At 43.3% G+C, this 14,799-nt stretch overlaps 1 protein-coding gene across 3 annotated transcripts in view; it reads right to left on the reverse strand.

Moving 5' to 3' along the window:
- The window catches only part of MBOAT1 (membrane bound O-acyltransferase domain containing 1), a 111,205-nt gene that overhangs the window by 6,651 nt on the left and 89,755 nt on the right, over positions 1-14,799 (reverse strand). For all 3 annotated transcript variants that reach the window (XM_010848819.1, XM_010848821.1, XM_010848820.1), the window contains 4 exons: positions 10,670-10,773; positions 8,265-8,329; positions 6,156-6,288; positions 3,361-3,512 (listed from right to left, as the gene is read on the reverse strand). In XM_010848819.1, the coding sequence (XP_010847121.1) occupies positions 3,361-3,512; positions 6,156-6,288; positions 8,265-8,329; positions 10,670-10,773 (454 nt within the window). The remainder of the gene's footprint in view (positions 1-3,360; positions 3,513-6,155; positions 6,289-8,264; positions 8,330-10,669; positions 10,774-14,799) is intronic.

Genomic DNA, 14,799 nt, shown 5'->3' on the forward strand with positions numbered 1-14,799 from the left:
AACACTTTTGAGAGGCAATCTATAATAGCCATTAGCAACAGCTATGCAGCTGTTAATCTAATTTTAATTACTTTGAATTTTAAGTCGAAAACTGTTTCTCAGTCACACTGCTGCTGCTAAGTCGCTTCAGTCGTGTCCAACTCTGTGCGACGCCATAGACGGCAGCCCACCAGGCTCCCCCGTCCCTGGGATTCTCCAGGCAAGAACATTGGACACATTTCAAAAGCTCGGTGGCCACCCTACTGGATGGCATTTCAGTCTCTGTAGAAACTTCTACTGGACAGAGCTGACCTAGGTAGGGAATTTAGATGGTATACATAAGCAAGGAGGAAAACACCGTACCACTTAGGCTGAATTACTTGAAACTGACAAAAGTGACAGAAATGTCAATTTCACTCTAAACAAAGGTTTGTGTGTGTTTTAAGTAAAGTAGGTTGTTTTTAAAAAGAAATGGAAATCTCCTGAGAGTGATCTGGCCTGATAATGATTTCTTTCCCTAAAGCTCCTGCCTACAAATAGAATTTGGCATGCTTAGTTGGTTAAATGCATGTGATCACAAACAAATCACCACTTGTGTGTGACTCCCAAGTGATAACATTCTTCCAAAGTATTTTCTCCTACAGAAATTTTTAGTGACTGCACTCCTCCTCTTGCTGTTTAAAAAAAAAAAAAAAACTTTGCAAGTGAAACTTGGGTTTTGCTGTGTGACACCTGTTAAATTACTCACCCTCTCTGAGCCTCCATGGCCATAAATAATAAACAGGGATAGTGATACCTACCATTCTCTCCTCAGCTCACTGCTCTACTTTGGATTGGTTCTACAGTCTTCCCATACTCGTGTTTCTCAGGGCTTCTTCCTATTACAATGGAGCTTCTCTGTGCTGCTCCCAGGGTTTGCAGCACAGCCCACAGTGCTCCATCCGCCCCGCTCAGCATCCCTACACACTCTCTACCTGCTTCACACTCTCCTGGTGCAGCCTCCAGGAAAGAAAGCTCAACGCTGCTTTCTCTCAAGAGTCAGATTCCTGTTACACGCACCATGTACATGTTACATGGTACAAAATCTCCAGACCATTCACTCAAGGGTCTGATCTTCGTGGATATTTATAAATCTGTCAATTATTTCCTATCACTTCTATCAAGCGATCTCCTCCACGGAAGTAGGAATGAGCTCTCTCTTTTGTTCACCATCCCGGTCCCAGCTTCTAGAGCAGTGCCTAGCACGCCGTTTTGTGCTAAGTCGCTTCAGTTGTGTCTGTGCAACCCTATGGACTGCAGCCTGCCAGGCTCTTCGGTCCATGGGGTTCTCCAGGCAAAAATACTGAAGTGAGTTGCCATGCCCTTCACCAGAGCATCGTTACGACCCAGGGATCGATTAAATGATATTGAGTTAAATACGGGCACTTCTGCTATAATATGACACACACATTCCTGGAAAAAAAATATTGCATCTAGCAACATCATACGCTTAAAATGCCAGGGCTGGGGTGGGTATGTTTCGCCTCTCCCCAGTTCCTGTTTCTTTATCTGCATAGTAACTTAGATTTTCCAAACACTGGGGGAACCCTCAGCCCCAGGCATCTGACTTCGGAATGCAAATCAATGTGTCTTGATGCCTGTTTAAAAAAAAATAACCTGTTTAACATAATTCCTTGTTTATCTCACAGTTCCACTTCTTTATAAACGGTCATCTCCTCACTAGCAGCTCTCTCCTCTTTCCTCTCTCCAAAGAAAACGGGGGAAAGAGCCCAGGGTTACCAGTTAGAAGCAGACACCTCAAAACTTATGAGAGTTTATGTAACCTGAGCACTAACAAAGACAATTAGCACCCAAGCCCAAAACTTGGACAGCCCAGGAGGATAGCTGGACTGGGCCTAAAGGCTGCTTCAGAGAGTGTTAAAATGTACAAGATGATAAAGGGCAAATGCTGGCTGGAGGGCACTCAGATAAAGTGAAAGTGAAGTCGCTCAGTCGTGTCCAACTCTTTGCAACCCCGTGGACTGTAGCCCACCAGGCTCCTCCATCCATGGGATTCTCCAGGCAAGAATACTGGAGGGGGTTGCCATTTCCTTCTCCAGGGGATCTTCCCAACCCAGGGATCGAACCCAGGTCTTCCGCACTGCCGGCAGACACCCACCAGGGAAGTACTCAGATAAGGGAAAAGAAAACAGAGCTGTGAGCAAGTGGGGCTGCTTGGAGGGAGGGGGCACAGGAGGTAAAACTGAGATGGTGCAGGCTTAGAGGGGGGGCACCTCTGGAAAGAGGAAGCCGAGCGCAGGTGGGACAGCTCATGGCTCCTACCTCTGTAGCAGCTGAACTGAGGGTTTTTTGGCTGAAGATTATAATTCTTTTCCCACTATTCCTGCATCCCTTGTCTAGAAAAGTCTGTATATAAACCAGTTTAACTTCCATGCTATCTGGACATAACGCCTACGACCTAACTGGAATTACAGAAACAGACTTCAACCTGAAAAAAAAGAATCCTACATCTAGACACTGATACCTGGACTGAGCAGTGAGAGTATCTTTGGTCATTCCTAACTGGTGTGTACAGTCTCTGATATACAATAAGGCACGTTTGCATTTTTATTCCCAAGCCACTTTTCTGACTGTAGCTGTGGCCCAAACTTAACCTACAAAAGTTCCTGCAAATCAGTAAACGATGCAAGTCAGTATTTATCGAGTACAGACTACACTGGGCTGAGCCCTTTGCATGTCTGCCTCATTCAATCCTGACAAAGGTGTTTTGAGATGAATTCTATTCTTGCCTTCATTTTACAGTTGACAAAACACAGGTAAAAGAGGTTAATAACTTGCCAGAGGTCACACAACCACTTCTCTGAGAGTAGAGAAATATGGCTAATTCAACAGAGGAGTGAGACAATAAAAGTAATCAAGAAGAGGTTTGCGGTTCAGCTGGAGGGCTGGTGTTTGAATACAAGGGCCTGACATCCTTTCCCTAAAGGCCTCGTCTGTGGGATGAATCCAGCTCCTGCCTGCTTCTGTCCCTCCTGGGGTGCCCCAAGGCCTCCAAAAGAGCCTAACCCCAGGAAAAACAGGTAAGGGCAGTGAACTCACCCTCTGAGCTTGTAATCCAGACACATGCCTTTGGAATTCACTACCATAAGCATCCCTTACTTACTTTAGGAATGGTTCAAGGGCACTCTGCCCCATCTGCGTTACTGTCTGTTAGCATCTCCAGGACAGACACTTCCTCCTAAAGCCTTCTTTAGACATTTTCCCATTGAAACCGCACATAGAAACTCAGTACTGGCTGATTCAGCTCACCAGCTCCTAAGCCAAACACAGAGGTTACCAGACAAGTTTTCTACAGAGCAATCGTGAGCAAGCGAAACTTACTTGTATAAGCTGATGGTGGGTTCCACGGCCAACATAACGAAGGGGGCCACCGTGTAAGAGACGGCCAGCTGAGTGACAGCCCAGGTGACTAGGTCATAAACCGCCTTGAGGGCTTTTGAAGAAAGGAAGTAATGTCTGTAGTTTTTCCTCACCTGCTCGCCAAGGAAGTTGGGGGGCGGGGTGCAAAAAATAAAAACTTTTATTCCATGCATGCATGTAGTATACTTCAGGAACACAGGAGATAAAAACTACCAACCATCTGAGTTCTATTTTCAACCAAAATTACCATTATCGTTTTGTTATTTTTAAAAAGTACACATCCATTCACTGTAGAAAAATGTTTAAAGAACAACTAAGCAGTCATATTTTTTTTTAACATCTCCCCAAGAAAAGCATTGTTGAAAAACCCTTTCAAGTCTCTTTTCTATTCATACATATTCATGTTTACATTTCCAATGGCATCACTAGATGGTTAGCCTGTTTTTTCATTTAGCAACATAGCATGAACTTTTTTCTATGTCAATATTAATCTGACACAATTTTAATTATGGGAAACTTTGTAAACAATTCTGTGATGTATATCCTTGTAGAAAAGTCTCTGCACTGTGTCTTATTTCCTTTAAATAACGGTGAAATATAATAGTGTAATAATGAGAGCTACCATTTATTGAGTGTTGACGGTATGCCAAGTCTGTGCAAATTCTTTATGGGTATCATCTCTGATTCTCCCAACAAGGCTATCATGTAAGCATCATTATGCCCATTTTACAGACAAGGAAACAGAACTCTTTGAGATGAAAAATGCTGGGTGTCAAAGGATTTGTAGGTCTTTGGACACAGATTTGGTTTCAGAAAGACACCCGATTTCCAGATGCCAGAACCAAAGACAGAGTTGAAACAATGGCTGGTTTAAAGGCAGGTCAGCAAGGACTCTTCCTTGGCTCTAAGGTCCTCTAGACAGAGGCTGGAGGTCCATCCATGGGCAGTACTGAGAAGCACATAAGAGATTTTATTAAGTAACTTCCTGGGCCTGAGACACTTCATGACTGTTTGAGTTCATTCTCCCTTCGGCAGGGAGGGGAATGGAAACACTGTTCCATCAACCCTCTCTCCATCTCTTATCTGACTCATTTGTGGAAAACGTTCCAAGGTCACCGGACAGACTTTATATACTGGGTTGGCCCAAAAGTTCATTTGGGCTTTTCCAAAAAGATGTTACAGAAAACCTCGAACAAATTTTTGGGCCAACCCAATAAGTCAATGCTTTTATACCAATTAAGATCAACTGAACGAAGGACGTTTTAAGAAATAATACTCTGAATGTATAAACAAAATTCTAGCCTTTGTCTTTCCATCTGTTTTTTAGTTTTATGACCCAAGTTGGTATATGAATGGGAAAAAAGAAAATGCTTGCTTTCACCGCACAAGTATGTACAATATATACTTTTATTGTTCTTGTTTAGTCACTAAGTCATGTCCAACTCTTTTGCGACCCCCATGGACTGTAGCCAAGCCAGGCTCCTCTGTTGCATGGGATTTCCCAGGCAACAATACTGAACTGGGTTGCTATGAAACTTTAAACTGTGCTAATCAGAATGATCAATTATCCATCTTGTTCACACAACAAACATTTATATAAATAAAATATTGGGTCAGCTAAAAAGGTGCATACAAATTTTTCTACAAGTGCTTAAGTTGTGAACTTTTTGGCCAAGCTACTGCAGTAGCCCAGCACCTGCTAACACATAAAAGGGCTCCTGAAATATTCATCGAACAGATGAATTCAAGAATGAGTCAACAGCTAAAAGAAATGGGGAAGAAATCCTACTCTACCCACTTTCTCCACTGAACGAAAAGGAAGATGTTATCCATTTATATGAGATGTTTCCCGTTTACACTAGATGTTACGTCTCTATTCCCAGTAGACCAGAGTAGGGACCACATCCCTTCTGTTCTCCATTTTTTCCTCCAATACCCATCACAGCACTTGGCATGCAAGGAGGCACTCCATAAACATATTTAAAAAAAATAAGAGAGTGAATAGCTTTGTTGGGGCTCCTAAACCCACGTCTAAAATACCAGCTCAACAAATCTCATTAAAAGCTCTGTATTTGACAGAATACACTGACTTGTAATTACTTCTGTACATGTTCACTTCATTTTTGAGGACATTTTATAATTCTGCTCTGCAGAATTATTATTATTCTTGCTCTGCAGCCAGCAAATCACAGGAACAGTCTAGGACAAACTGAAGGCTACTCCTAAAACCTAGAGAACTAAATTTATAAAATTCACAAAGGACTTTACACAAACTTAAATTGGATCAAACACGAGAGGTTAGAGAAATCTTTAAGAGAACAGTTCCTGTGGCTGCAATTTTTACAGTTCCTCAGAGATCAAATTATTTTTAGGTGAAAGATTATGAAAAGGACATTATGTATAGTATAAGCAAAATGAAGTTTTATGGAATCTCCATGGATGAATAACGATAGTCACCTGTAATTAGTAGCCTTTAATGATTAAAAATATTTTCATCTCTTAAGGTACTAAACATTGTTCCTAAAAGTCCTTTTGTTTTGCAAACACTCCCTGTAAGTAATATGAAAATGAAGTAGTTAACCATTTTATGACCATAAGTTCCTATATACTGAAATATTTCTCTAATGGGAAGACATCTGTTGATTTCTCAAAACATCACTCCCACCATGGTCTCCAACCTGCTGGGACCTAAAAGACAACACACACACAGGCATCTGATTACTAACGAGAAGACCCCATAACCAGAGGAAGCTTACCGTTCTGGCTGCTAGAGTGACCAGGATTCCAGTTAAGAAGGTGAAGTAGTACCCAGGGTAGACACCGTGCCATAAGGCAGACAGGATGAAGGTCAGCACTGTGGGGTACCAGGGAACCCGCTCATAGCACACACTGAAGACAGGAAGGTACAATGAGCCACAGGTCAAACATATCAGGAATTTTTACCGACACCTGCATCTTTTTGGATTCAATCATGCAGAAATCACTTGATCCATTGATGGCATGCCTGCCTAACCCTCGTCAGGGACTTGCAGTGTAGTCCAAGCAGCCTTGAACTCTAGTTTTCTTAAACACTAAGAGTCGTGTCCGACTCTTTTGTGACTCCCAAGGACTATAGCCCGCCAAGCTCCTTTATTCATGGGATTTCCCAGGAAAGACTACTGGAGTGGGTTGCCATTTCCTTCTCTAGGGGATCTTCCAGACTGGAAAACTGCCATTGGCTCTAAAACATTTAGAACCAGATAAGGGTCCTCATTTAGTGGAATTCATTTACTTTCCGCCCTGGCCCAATGCCACCTTAAAAAAAAAAAAAAAAAACCACGGCAGCCTTCTCATCTCTCTTGGCCATGACTCTAGCACAAAATCAACACATCAGTTACAGGGCCTCTTCAGTTCTCAGCGTCCACTGGATTCCAACCCATGAATTTGCCTTAAAGAGCGAGGGCGTTATGAGAATCCAGGAACTGCCAGTAAAAACCCTGCAGATCTCTGGCTTCTTGGTTGTTTATTAAAACGAAGTGACAGGGGACTTCCTCCCAAATCCAGTCTATAGATTGGCAGTGGTACCCTGGGGAGCAACTACATGGCTTCCTAAATGAGACAGCCCAGATGAAAATAAATCCCAAGAGTCAAAAGTAACCAAGCTAAAACCAAACTAAGGGTCACGGCTGTCTCTTTATGGGAAGAAAGGGAATGCATCTGAGGAAAGAAACAAGCGTGGAATTCCATGTGAAATATTTCTTCTTGAAATGAGGTACTTTGCATGGGTGTTTGTTTCTTACCTCTCTGGACCTTCTTGAATGAATGAAACATTCCATTTTCTAAAGTGATTTTTTAAAAATATTTCACTTTTTATATATATGTTCACATAAAAAATGTTTATGTAGAACAAGCTCCTAGTGGAGACTATAGGATTCTCAATACATTGGGGTCATTCAATAGGCAGAAATAGAGGTTTATGCTAAACTGATTCAGAAAATTAAAAGCAATAACTTAAGGGCAAATTTTCAAAACGTACATATTCAGATGAATTGCATGAGTTTACTTTGGTAGAACTGTTATCCTTTGTCTCTTCTTTGACCCCAGTGTTTTAACAAGACGGAAAATGCTACTTATCAAAAACAGTAGAACTGACAGTTTAATATTTTTATACTCTCTCTGCACTCATGTAATAGGAATATTCATGAGCTAGAGTCTGCTGCTTTGAGGATAGCATGTCATTAGTTCCATAAGAAGTAATATTTCTAATTTTGGAATGTGTAGAAAAACAAAAGGACAGAGAAATACCAAAAATACAAAGTTAAAAAGCATCAACATGTGGGGGGGTTACACAAAGTTTTCAATGCTACAGATAAAATAAACAGCAGTCTTCCATGACATGATGCTGACATTGACCCTCCTTGACCCCTGAGCAATAGACTGTCCTCTAGGTAGGCAGCAGCACATCACAGAGGTTAAGAGCCTGGCTCTGGAGATGCACTGGCCTCATATTTATTACTCCTTAGCTGTGTGACTGGCAAGTGACACAGCCCTCTGTGCCTCACTTTCCTCATCTGTAAAATGGAGATAAGTACCATCACTTCCTGGGATTGGTACGAGGATTGCTGGTACACAGGAATGGCATTAGCAAGTATTTGGTACAGTGAAATTAATATACTACAAAAAAAATTAATATACTACATTGTGACCTTCTCAAATTCTTCCTACTTTTTCGTTGACACAGCATAGATGTTAATACCAAACCAAAGTGCCAGCTGACATGACCCAGCAGACTACGGCTGTTCACCTAACGCTGCCCATCTAAACATATCCCAGCGCCATGAGTAACCCAGCGCCATGAGTAACAAGGTCGTTTTTGTTTTCCTTACCGCTTTAGCCAAGTAGCTGTCTGAATATTCCAGTTTTCTACGTACATTTTGAAACTTGTGGCAGTCTAGAAAGGAGAAAATAACACCTATCATTAGCTTTAAATATCCCCAGAAACGGAAAGTCCTCCCCAGAATTTCCCTGGCGACAAACTAGATGTGCTATTTCCACGGTGACAACTGGCTCGGGCAGCTCAGCTGCTCCGCTGTACACAGTCAGACTTTATGGGCTTCCCAAGATTTCCTTTGCAACTAAAACTTGGCTCGCAGAGTCTCAATTTCTCTCAAAATCTATTTTCAAATTATAGGATGACCAAAAGAATGTTTTGTGGGTTTTCCTTCCATTCTGGTTAAACACAAAACCCAAGTCATCTGAATTTTAAAACTAAACCCTCTAAAATGGGATTTGCCACAGGAAAAGCTTCATCCTGTGAATTCAGAGCCCTTCCAGAGACACCTTGAATTCAGTTGCCATCGTTTCACTCTGGGGCCAGCCGTAAACTAGGTCAGTCTGGTGCAGTTATTCTGCAAGTAGCTATACAGGTTCAAACGCTTCCAATTGTATCTAGAATAGTAAGGAGATTTCACGCACGAAGGAGTCACAATACAGAAAAGAAAACAAAATATCACTCTTGCCGGCATGACACAGGTAGATCAACCATGCAGAAAGATTCCAAAATAAGTCTTCAATTGGGTTTTCTAATTAAAAAAAAAAATTTAATAAAGGCTGGTTGTAGAAAGCACATAGCAAACATTTAAGACCTAGAATTCCTAATAAAGTTGGAAAATGTAGATGTCCCTGTTTTCTGTTTCAACCATAAAATCTTAGGCCACACGTTGGCCTAATGTAATATGTTTGGAAGGAATGGAGGAAGAGGGAGAACGCATCCGTGATGGACAGACAGGTTTCTGTACTATGAACTTCTAGTTTCAACACCCTAAGGCAGGGGTCTCCAACCTCCAGGATCTAATGCCGGATGATCTGAGGTGGAGCCGATGTAATAACAATAGATATGAAGTGCACAGTAGATGCAACAAGCTTGAATCATCCTAAAACCGTTCCCCACCCCTGGTCCGGGAGAAAACTGTCTTCCACGGAGCTGGTCCCTGGTGCCAAAAGGTTGGGGGCCGCTGTCCTAGGGAGTTTTATTTATCCATTTAGCCATCGTCCATGGCTAAAAAATGCTATCCTCACAGAGCCAAAAGTGCCTAAATTAAATCAGACTTCCTTGGCGGTTCTACTTAGCTCCTGGCTGTATATCAGCTCCACTTCTTTCATCATAAATACATGACTCAGCATCACCCAGAACACATGCCCACAGTGAGAGGTCTCTGTCTTCAGGGCCACAGTGGAGGGGTTGGCGGGCAGCCGGAGGTCCAGGGGACCCACTCTGAACGCCCATTTACCCTCAGCATGCCCAAGTAGCCAGCTGGGGTCTGACAGTTTTGAGGATGAGAAGAATTTCAGTGGGAAAAGGGAGGAAAGTCCTAACACATCGTTCTCTGACATCATCTAGATTGAAAAACAAGAGAGAGGGGTTGTTCTGGAGGCTGGATCATGTCCATTCAAATGAAGAGAAGCCCCAGGTGTCAAGAAGGTGGAGGCTGTCCCCCGGGCCTCCCAGTGGGTGGGGGATGCCCACCAAATGTGGGCAGCAGGGGGTCAGTCTCCACCTCCTGGGCTTCCTGCCCTACACGGAGCTCCTCTTTCTGCCTAGACTCTCCAGTGCCATAGCCAACAGCAGTCATGAGTCTCTTGGCTGGAGAACTAGCACTTCTGCACATTGAGAATCGTACCCTCTGGCTGCAAGGAGGAAAAGCGCCAGAGGCTTGGCAGTCCTTTCAGCTCTGAGGGATGACAACACGGAGGAGATCAAGAAGGATGTGGCCCCACAGAGATCACCTCTAGAGATGGAAATGATAATACCGAGAACTGTGGTCCAAGAACAAAGCTAGTGAAAAAGAAAACACTCTAATTCTAGAGGCCTTAAAGCTGCGCACTGTTGCAATTCTTAAAAGCAGATGCATCGTGGAAAGGAACCACAGAGAACACTGGCAATACAACCGCTAGTCTGTATCTCTGCAGAAAGGACACTGTCACCAAGAGAAAATGACATCTGTACTTTCTAGTTGGTACAACAGGAGCGTAAACAACAAAAAGATTTTCCATGTATCATTATTACTACTAGAACCACTAATACTGCCAAGAAAGTAGGTACCATAAAATATATATATATAAGGAAAAAAGTTCTGACATACAGAGTGTTTCAGAGACTGCTGGAGCCAGGATTCCCTGAAAGGGGCTTTTTCTCGGACACTAACAAGGACCTCCTGTGTATACCACACTCACAGCACACCGTTTGCTTTACTCACAACGGCAGCATCATTCACAAGCATGATACACTCACCTCAATTTTCCAGATGTTTAGGTTAGAAAGCAGATCCCAAGAGAAATTTCCATTCTTATCCACTCCGCTGAACCCAAAGCCAGCTGCATTATTCACTGCATCAGCTATGGTTTTTAAAACAACACATTAGGATGTGGGACAAAAGTCACATTGCTGCTTTCAAAGATAACTAGATGTCTGTCTAGCTTTAAGAGGAAGAGAGATGGCTGCAGTTTCCTTGAGAAAGAAACCAAAATAAATTTACAGGATCTCCTGATACTACTAAGAGTCAGAGCTTTGGCGCTTGGGTGATGTCAACTTTTATTCATTCATTTTTATTCATTCACTAGCATTTCATGAGCACCTGCTAAGTAAGAAGGAAGATGCTCACAGAATGTGCAGAATGAGAAAAAGAGAGATGAAGAAACAAAACAGAGAAATAGGAAGATTTAGAGACTAACTAGATATAAGGGGGGAAAGGGAAAGAGGTGGAAATATTTACATATAAGCTCAGAAGACAGAAGGACCTCCATCCAAGAGTTGTCATTAACGATGGCATGACACAGGCTGATAGCATCACATCTGGAAGAGAATCAGCTCTGAAAGAGAAACTGAGCTCGTTCTGCATGTTAAGCATGACGTGTCAGTAGGGATATCAGTTGGGACAGCCAAGATACAGTTAGAACAATTTAGAACTTACAAAAAAGAACAGTACCAGAGCTGGGAATTTGGAGGCAGCTGCCAGAGAGGCCACATGCACATACGCTAAGTCGCTTCGGTCAGTGTCCGACTCTGCGACCCATGGCCGGGTCTGTGGGCTTCTCCAGGCAAGAATACTGGAGGGGGTTGCCATCTCCTCCTCCAGGGGATCTTCCCGACCCAGGGATCAAACCCACATCTCGTGTGTCTTCCGCACTGGTAGGCGGGTCTTTACCACTAGCGCCACCTGGGAAGCCCGCCGAAGAGGCCACACATGGACACAATGACCAAAGCCACCCTACCGACAGAGTCGGCCTCAACGCTCCTGTATCCACCTTTATTTCACTTCACTCAACTCTGTGAAACCATCCCCCTGCCGTATTTCATTTCTAATCCGTTCCTTAATGATATTTTTTACACTCAGAGACCTGATGAAATCAACACACTTGTATTATAATGGCCAAGATTACTTTCTTTCAAGCTCACTCTGTTAGAATATTTCCTTCAGTTCAATTCAGTCGCTCAGTCATGTCTGACTCTTTGCGACCCCATGCATCGCAGCACGCCAGGCCTCCCTGTCCATCACCAACTCCCGGCGTTCACCCAGACTCAAGTCCATCGAGTCAGTGATGCCATCCAGCCATCTCATCCTCTGTCGTCCCCTTCTCCTCCTGCCCCCAATCCCTCCCAGCATCAGGGTCTTTTCCAATCAGTCAACTCTTCACATGAGCTGGCCAAAGTACTGGAGTTTCAGCTTTAGCATCATTCCTTCTAAAGAAATCCCAGGGCTGATCTCCTTCAGAATGGACTGGTTGGATCTCTTTGCAGTCCAAGGGACTCTCAAGAGTCTTCTCCAACACCACAGTTCAAAAGCATCAATTCTTCGGCGCTCAGCCTTCTTCACAGTCCAACTCTCACATCCATACATGACCACAGGAAAAACCATAGCCTTGACTAGACGAACCTTTGTTGGCAAAGCAATGTCTCTGCTTTTGAATATGCTATCTAGGTTGGTCATAACTTTCCTTCCAAGGAGTAAGCGTCTTTTAATTTCGTGGCTGCAGTCACCATCTGCAGTGATTTTGGAGCCCAAAAAAATAAAGTCTGACACTGTTTCCCTATCTATTTCCCATGAAGTGGTGGGACCGGATGCCATGATCTTCATTTTCTGAATGTTGAGCTTTAAGCCAACTTTTTCACTTTCTTCTTTCACTTTCATCAAGAGGCTTTTTAGTTCCTCTTCACTTTCTGCCATAAGGGTGGTGTCATTTGCATATCTGAGGTTATTGATATTTCTCCCAGCAATCTTGATTCCAGCTTGTGCTTCTTCCAGTCCAGCGTTTCTCATGATGTACTCTGCATATCAGTCACACGCTAGTAAAGTAATGCTCAAAATTCTCCAAGCCAGGCTTCAGCAATACGTGAACCGTGAACTTCCTGATGTTCAAGCTGGTTTTAGAAAAGGCAGAGGAACCAGAGATCAAATTGCCAACATCTGCTGGATCATGGAAAAAGCAAGAGAGTTCCAGAAAAATATCTATTTCTGCTTTATTGACTATGCCAAAGCCTTTGTGTGGATCACAACAAACTGTGGAAAATTCTAAAAGAGATGGGAATACCAGACCACCTGATCTGCCTCTTGAGAAATTTGTATGCAGGTCAGGAAGCAACAGTTAGAACTGGACATGGAGCAACAGAATATTTCCTTAAAAATAATCAAATGAGCTTTTTAACAGATTAAAAGGAAAAATATGGTCATATTAACAGATACAGAGATGACATTCCATAGAACTCATCTTTTCCTAATTAAAAACAAACATCCCCTCACCAAAACCCCTAAACCTTTGCAAACAAAGAAGCAAACCTGTTTAACTTAACAAAGCAATCTACAGAGGACAAATAAATAAAAAAGCAGCAAATGTACTTGATGCTTGCTTCCAACTTTTGATAGTTATGAGTAAAGCTGCTACAAACATAAAAAAATCAAACTAATGAAGTTGTAAAGCCTGAGATCTGGGGGAGATCTCAGAGCAACCCTTCCCATAGCTCTGTTCATTCCGTTTCTAGGGGAGTTCAGGTCCAGCTCACGCTAGACTTCTAAGGGCTAGTGGGAAGAAAAACCACCCCCTCGAAGTTTGCCTGCTTTCCTTTTGGCATCGTTGATGCCTTAAAACTGCTTATCTTACGCTTAGCTTTACTGTAAAACGATCTGGCTTCTTTCAGAAAAGGGAGGAAAGAAACGAGTCCTGAGATCTCTTCCTCCCATGCCGACTGGAGGGAAACTCAGTGGAAAAGAAGGAGGACACAGCCAGGGTGCAGCAGCTAAGAGACCACGAATTTACACTGTGTGGGCACAGACGGCGAAGGACAGAATTAAAACCAGGAGAGGACGCGCTCTTGAGGCCCGGGCTGATGGTGCTGCAACCAGCACAGCAATCCAGGCATGCCTTGTCCTGTCTCCAGCCTCAGATCTAAAACACACAGAAGCATAACAATTTTTTCTTTTGGGGGGGCGGAATCCTTAAATATTTTCCCAGGATTCTGTAAAGCATTCCACAGACATTTCTCATTTAGTGCTCACAATGGTGTGGAAATGGTGGTTCATACTACCATCGTCGTGGGAACGGTGATCTCCTGGGTTCCTTTCTCTACTTGGGAGCGGGGTTAATTCACAGCCTTGGGAGAGCTGTCTCAACTTCTAGGAACCTCTTCTCATGAGTAGATATTATAACAGTACCTATTTTAAAGGGATGCTGAAAGGATTAGACCGAATTGAAAATATGTAGAGTGCATAATACAGGGCCTGGCCCAAGTTAACATTCAAGAATGGTTAGCTGCCACCCGCATCATTATTACTGCCACCCCCATCTTGCTAGTGAGAGGTCTAAAGCTTAGTGATGTTAACATTAAGATCACTCAATCCCGCCAGGTGTGCAGGACTTCCCTGGTGGGCCAGTGGTTAAGACTTCGCCTTCCAATGTAGGTTCGATTCCCCGGGTGGGGAGCCAAGATCCCACATGCCTTCAGGTCAAAAAACCAAAAGATAAAACAGATGCGATACTGTAACAAACTCAATAAAAACTATTAAAATGGTCCACATCAAAAAAAAAAAAGAAAAGATTGCTCAGGTGGTAAACAGTGCCAGACTCTGAACACTAGGGCTGATTCCACCAGCCTGATTGGCTGCTGCTGCTGCTGCCAAATTGCTTCAGTCGTGTCCGACTCTGTGCGACCCCACAGACGGCCTCCCATCAGGCTCCCCCATCCCTGGGGGCTAGGAGCCGTCTTGAGAGTCCCTTGGACTGCAAGGAGATCCAACCAGTCCATTCTGAGGGAGATCAGCCCTAGGATTGCTTTGGAAGGAATGATGCTAAAGCTGAAACTCCAGTACTTTGGCCACCTCATGTGAAGAGTTGACTGATTGGAAAAGACCCTGATGCTGGGAGGGATTG

The sequence above is a fragment of the Bison bison genome, unplaced genomic scaffold (genome assembly GCF_000754665.1).
Source record: "Bison bison bison isolate TAMUID 2011002044 unplaced genomic scaffold, Bison_UMD1.0 scf7180017864274, whole genome shotgun sequence".
Taxonomy (NCBI): Eukaryota; Metazoa; Chordata; class Mammalia; order Artiodactyla; family Bovidae; genus Bison; species Bison bison.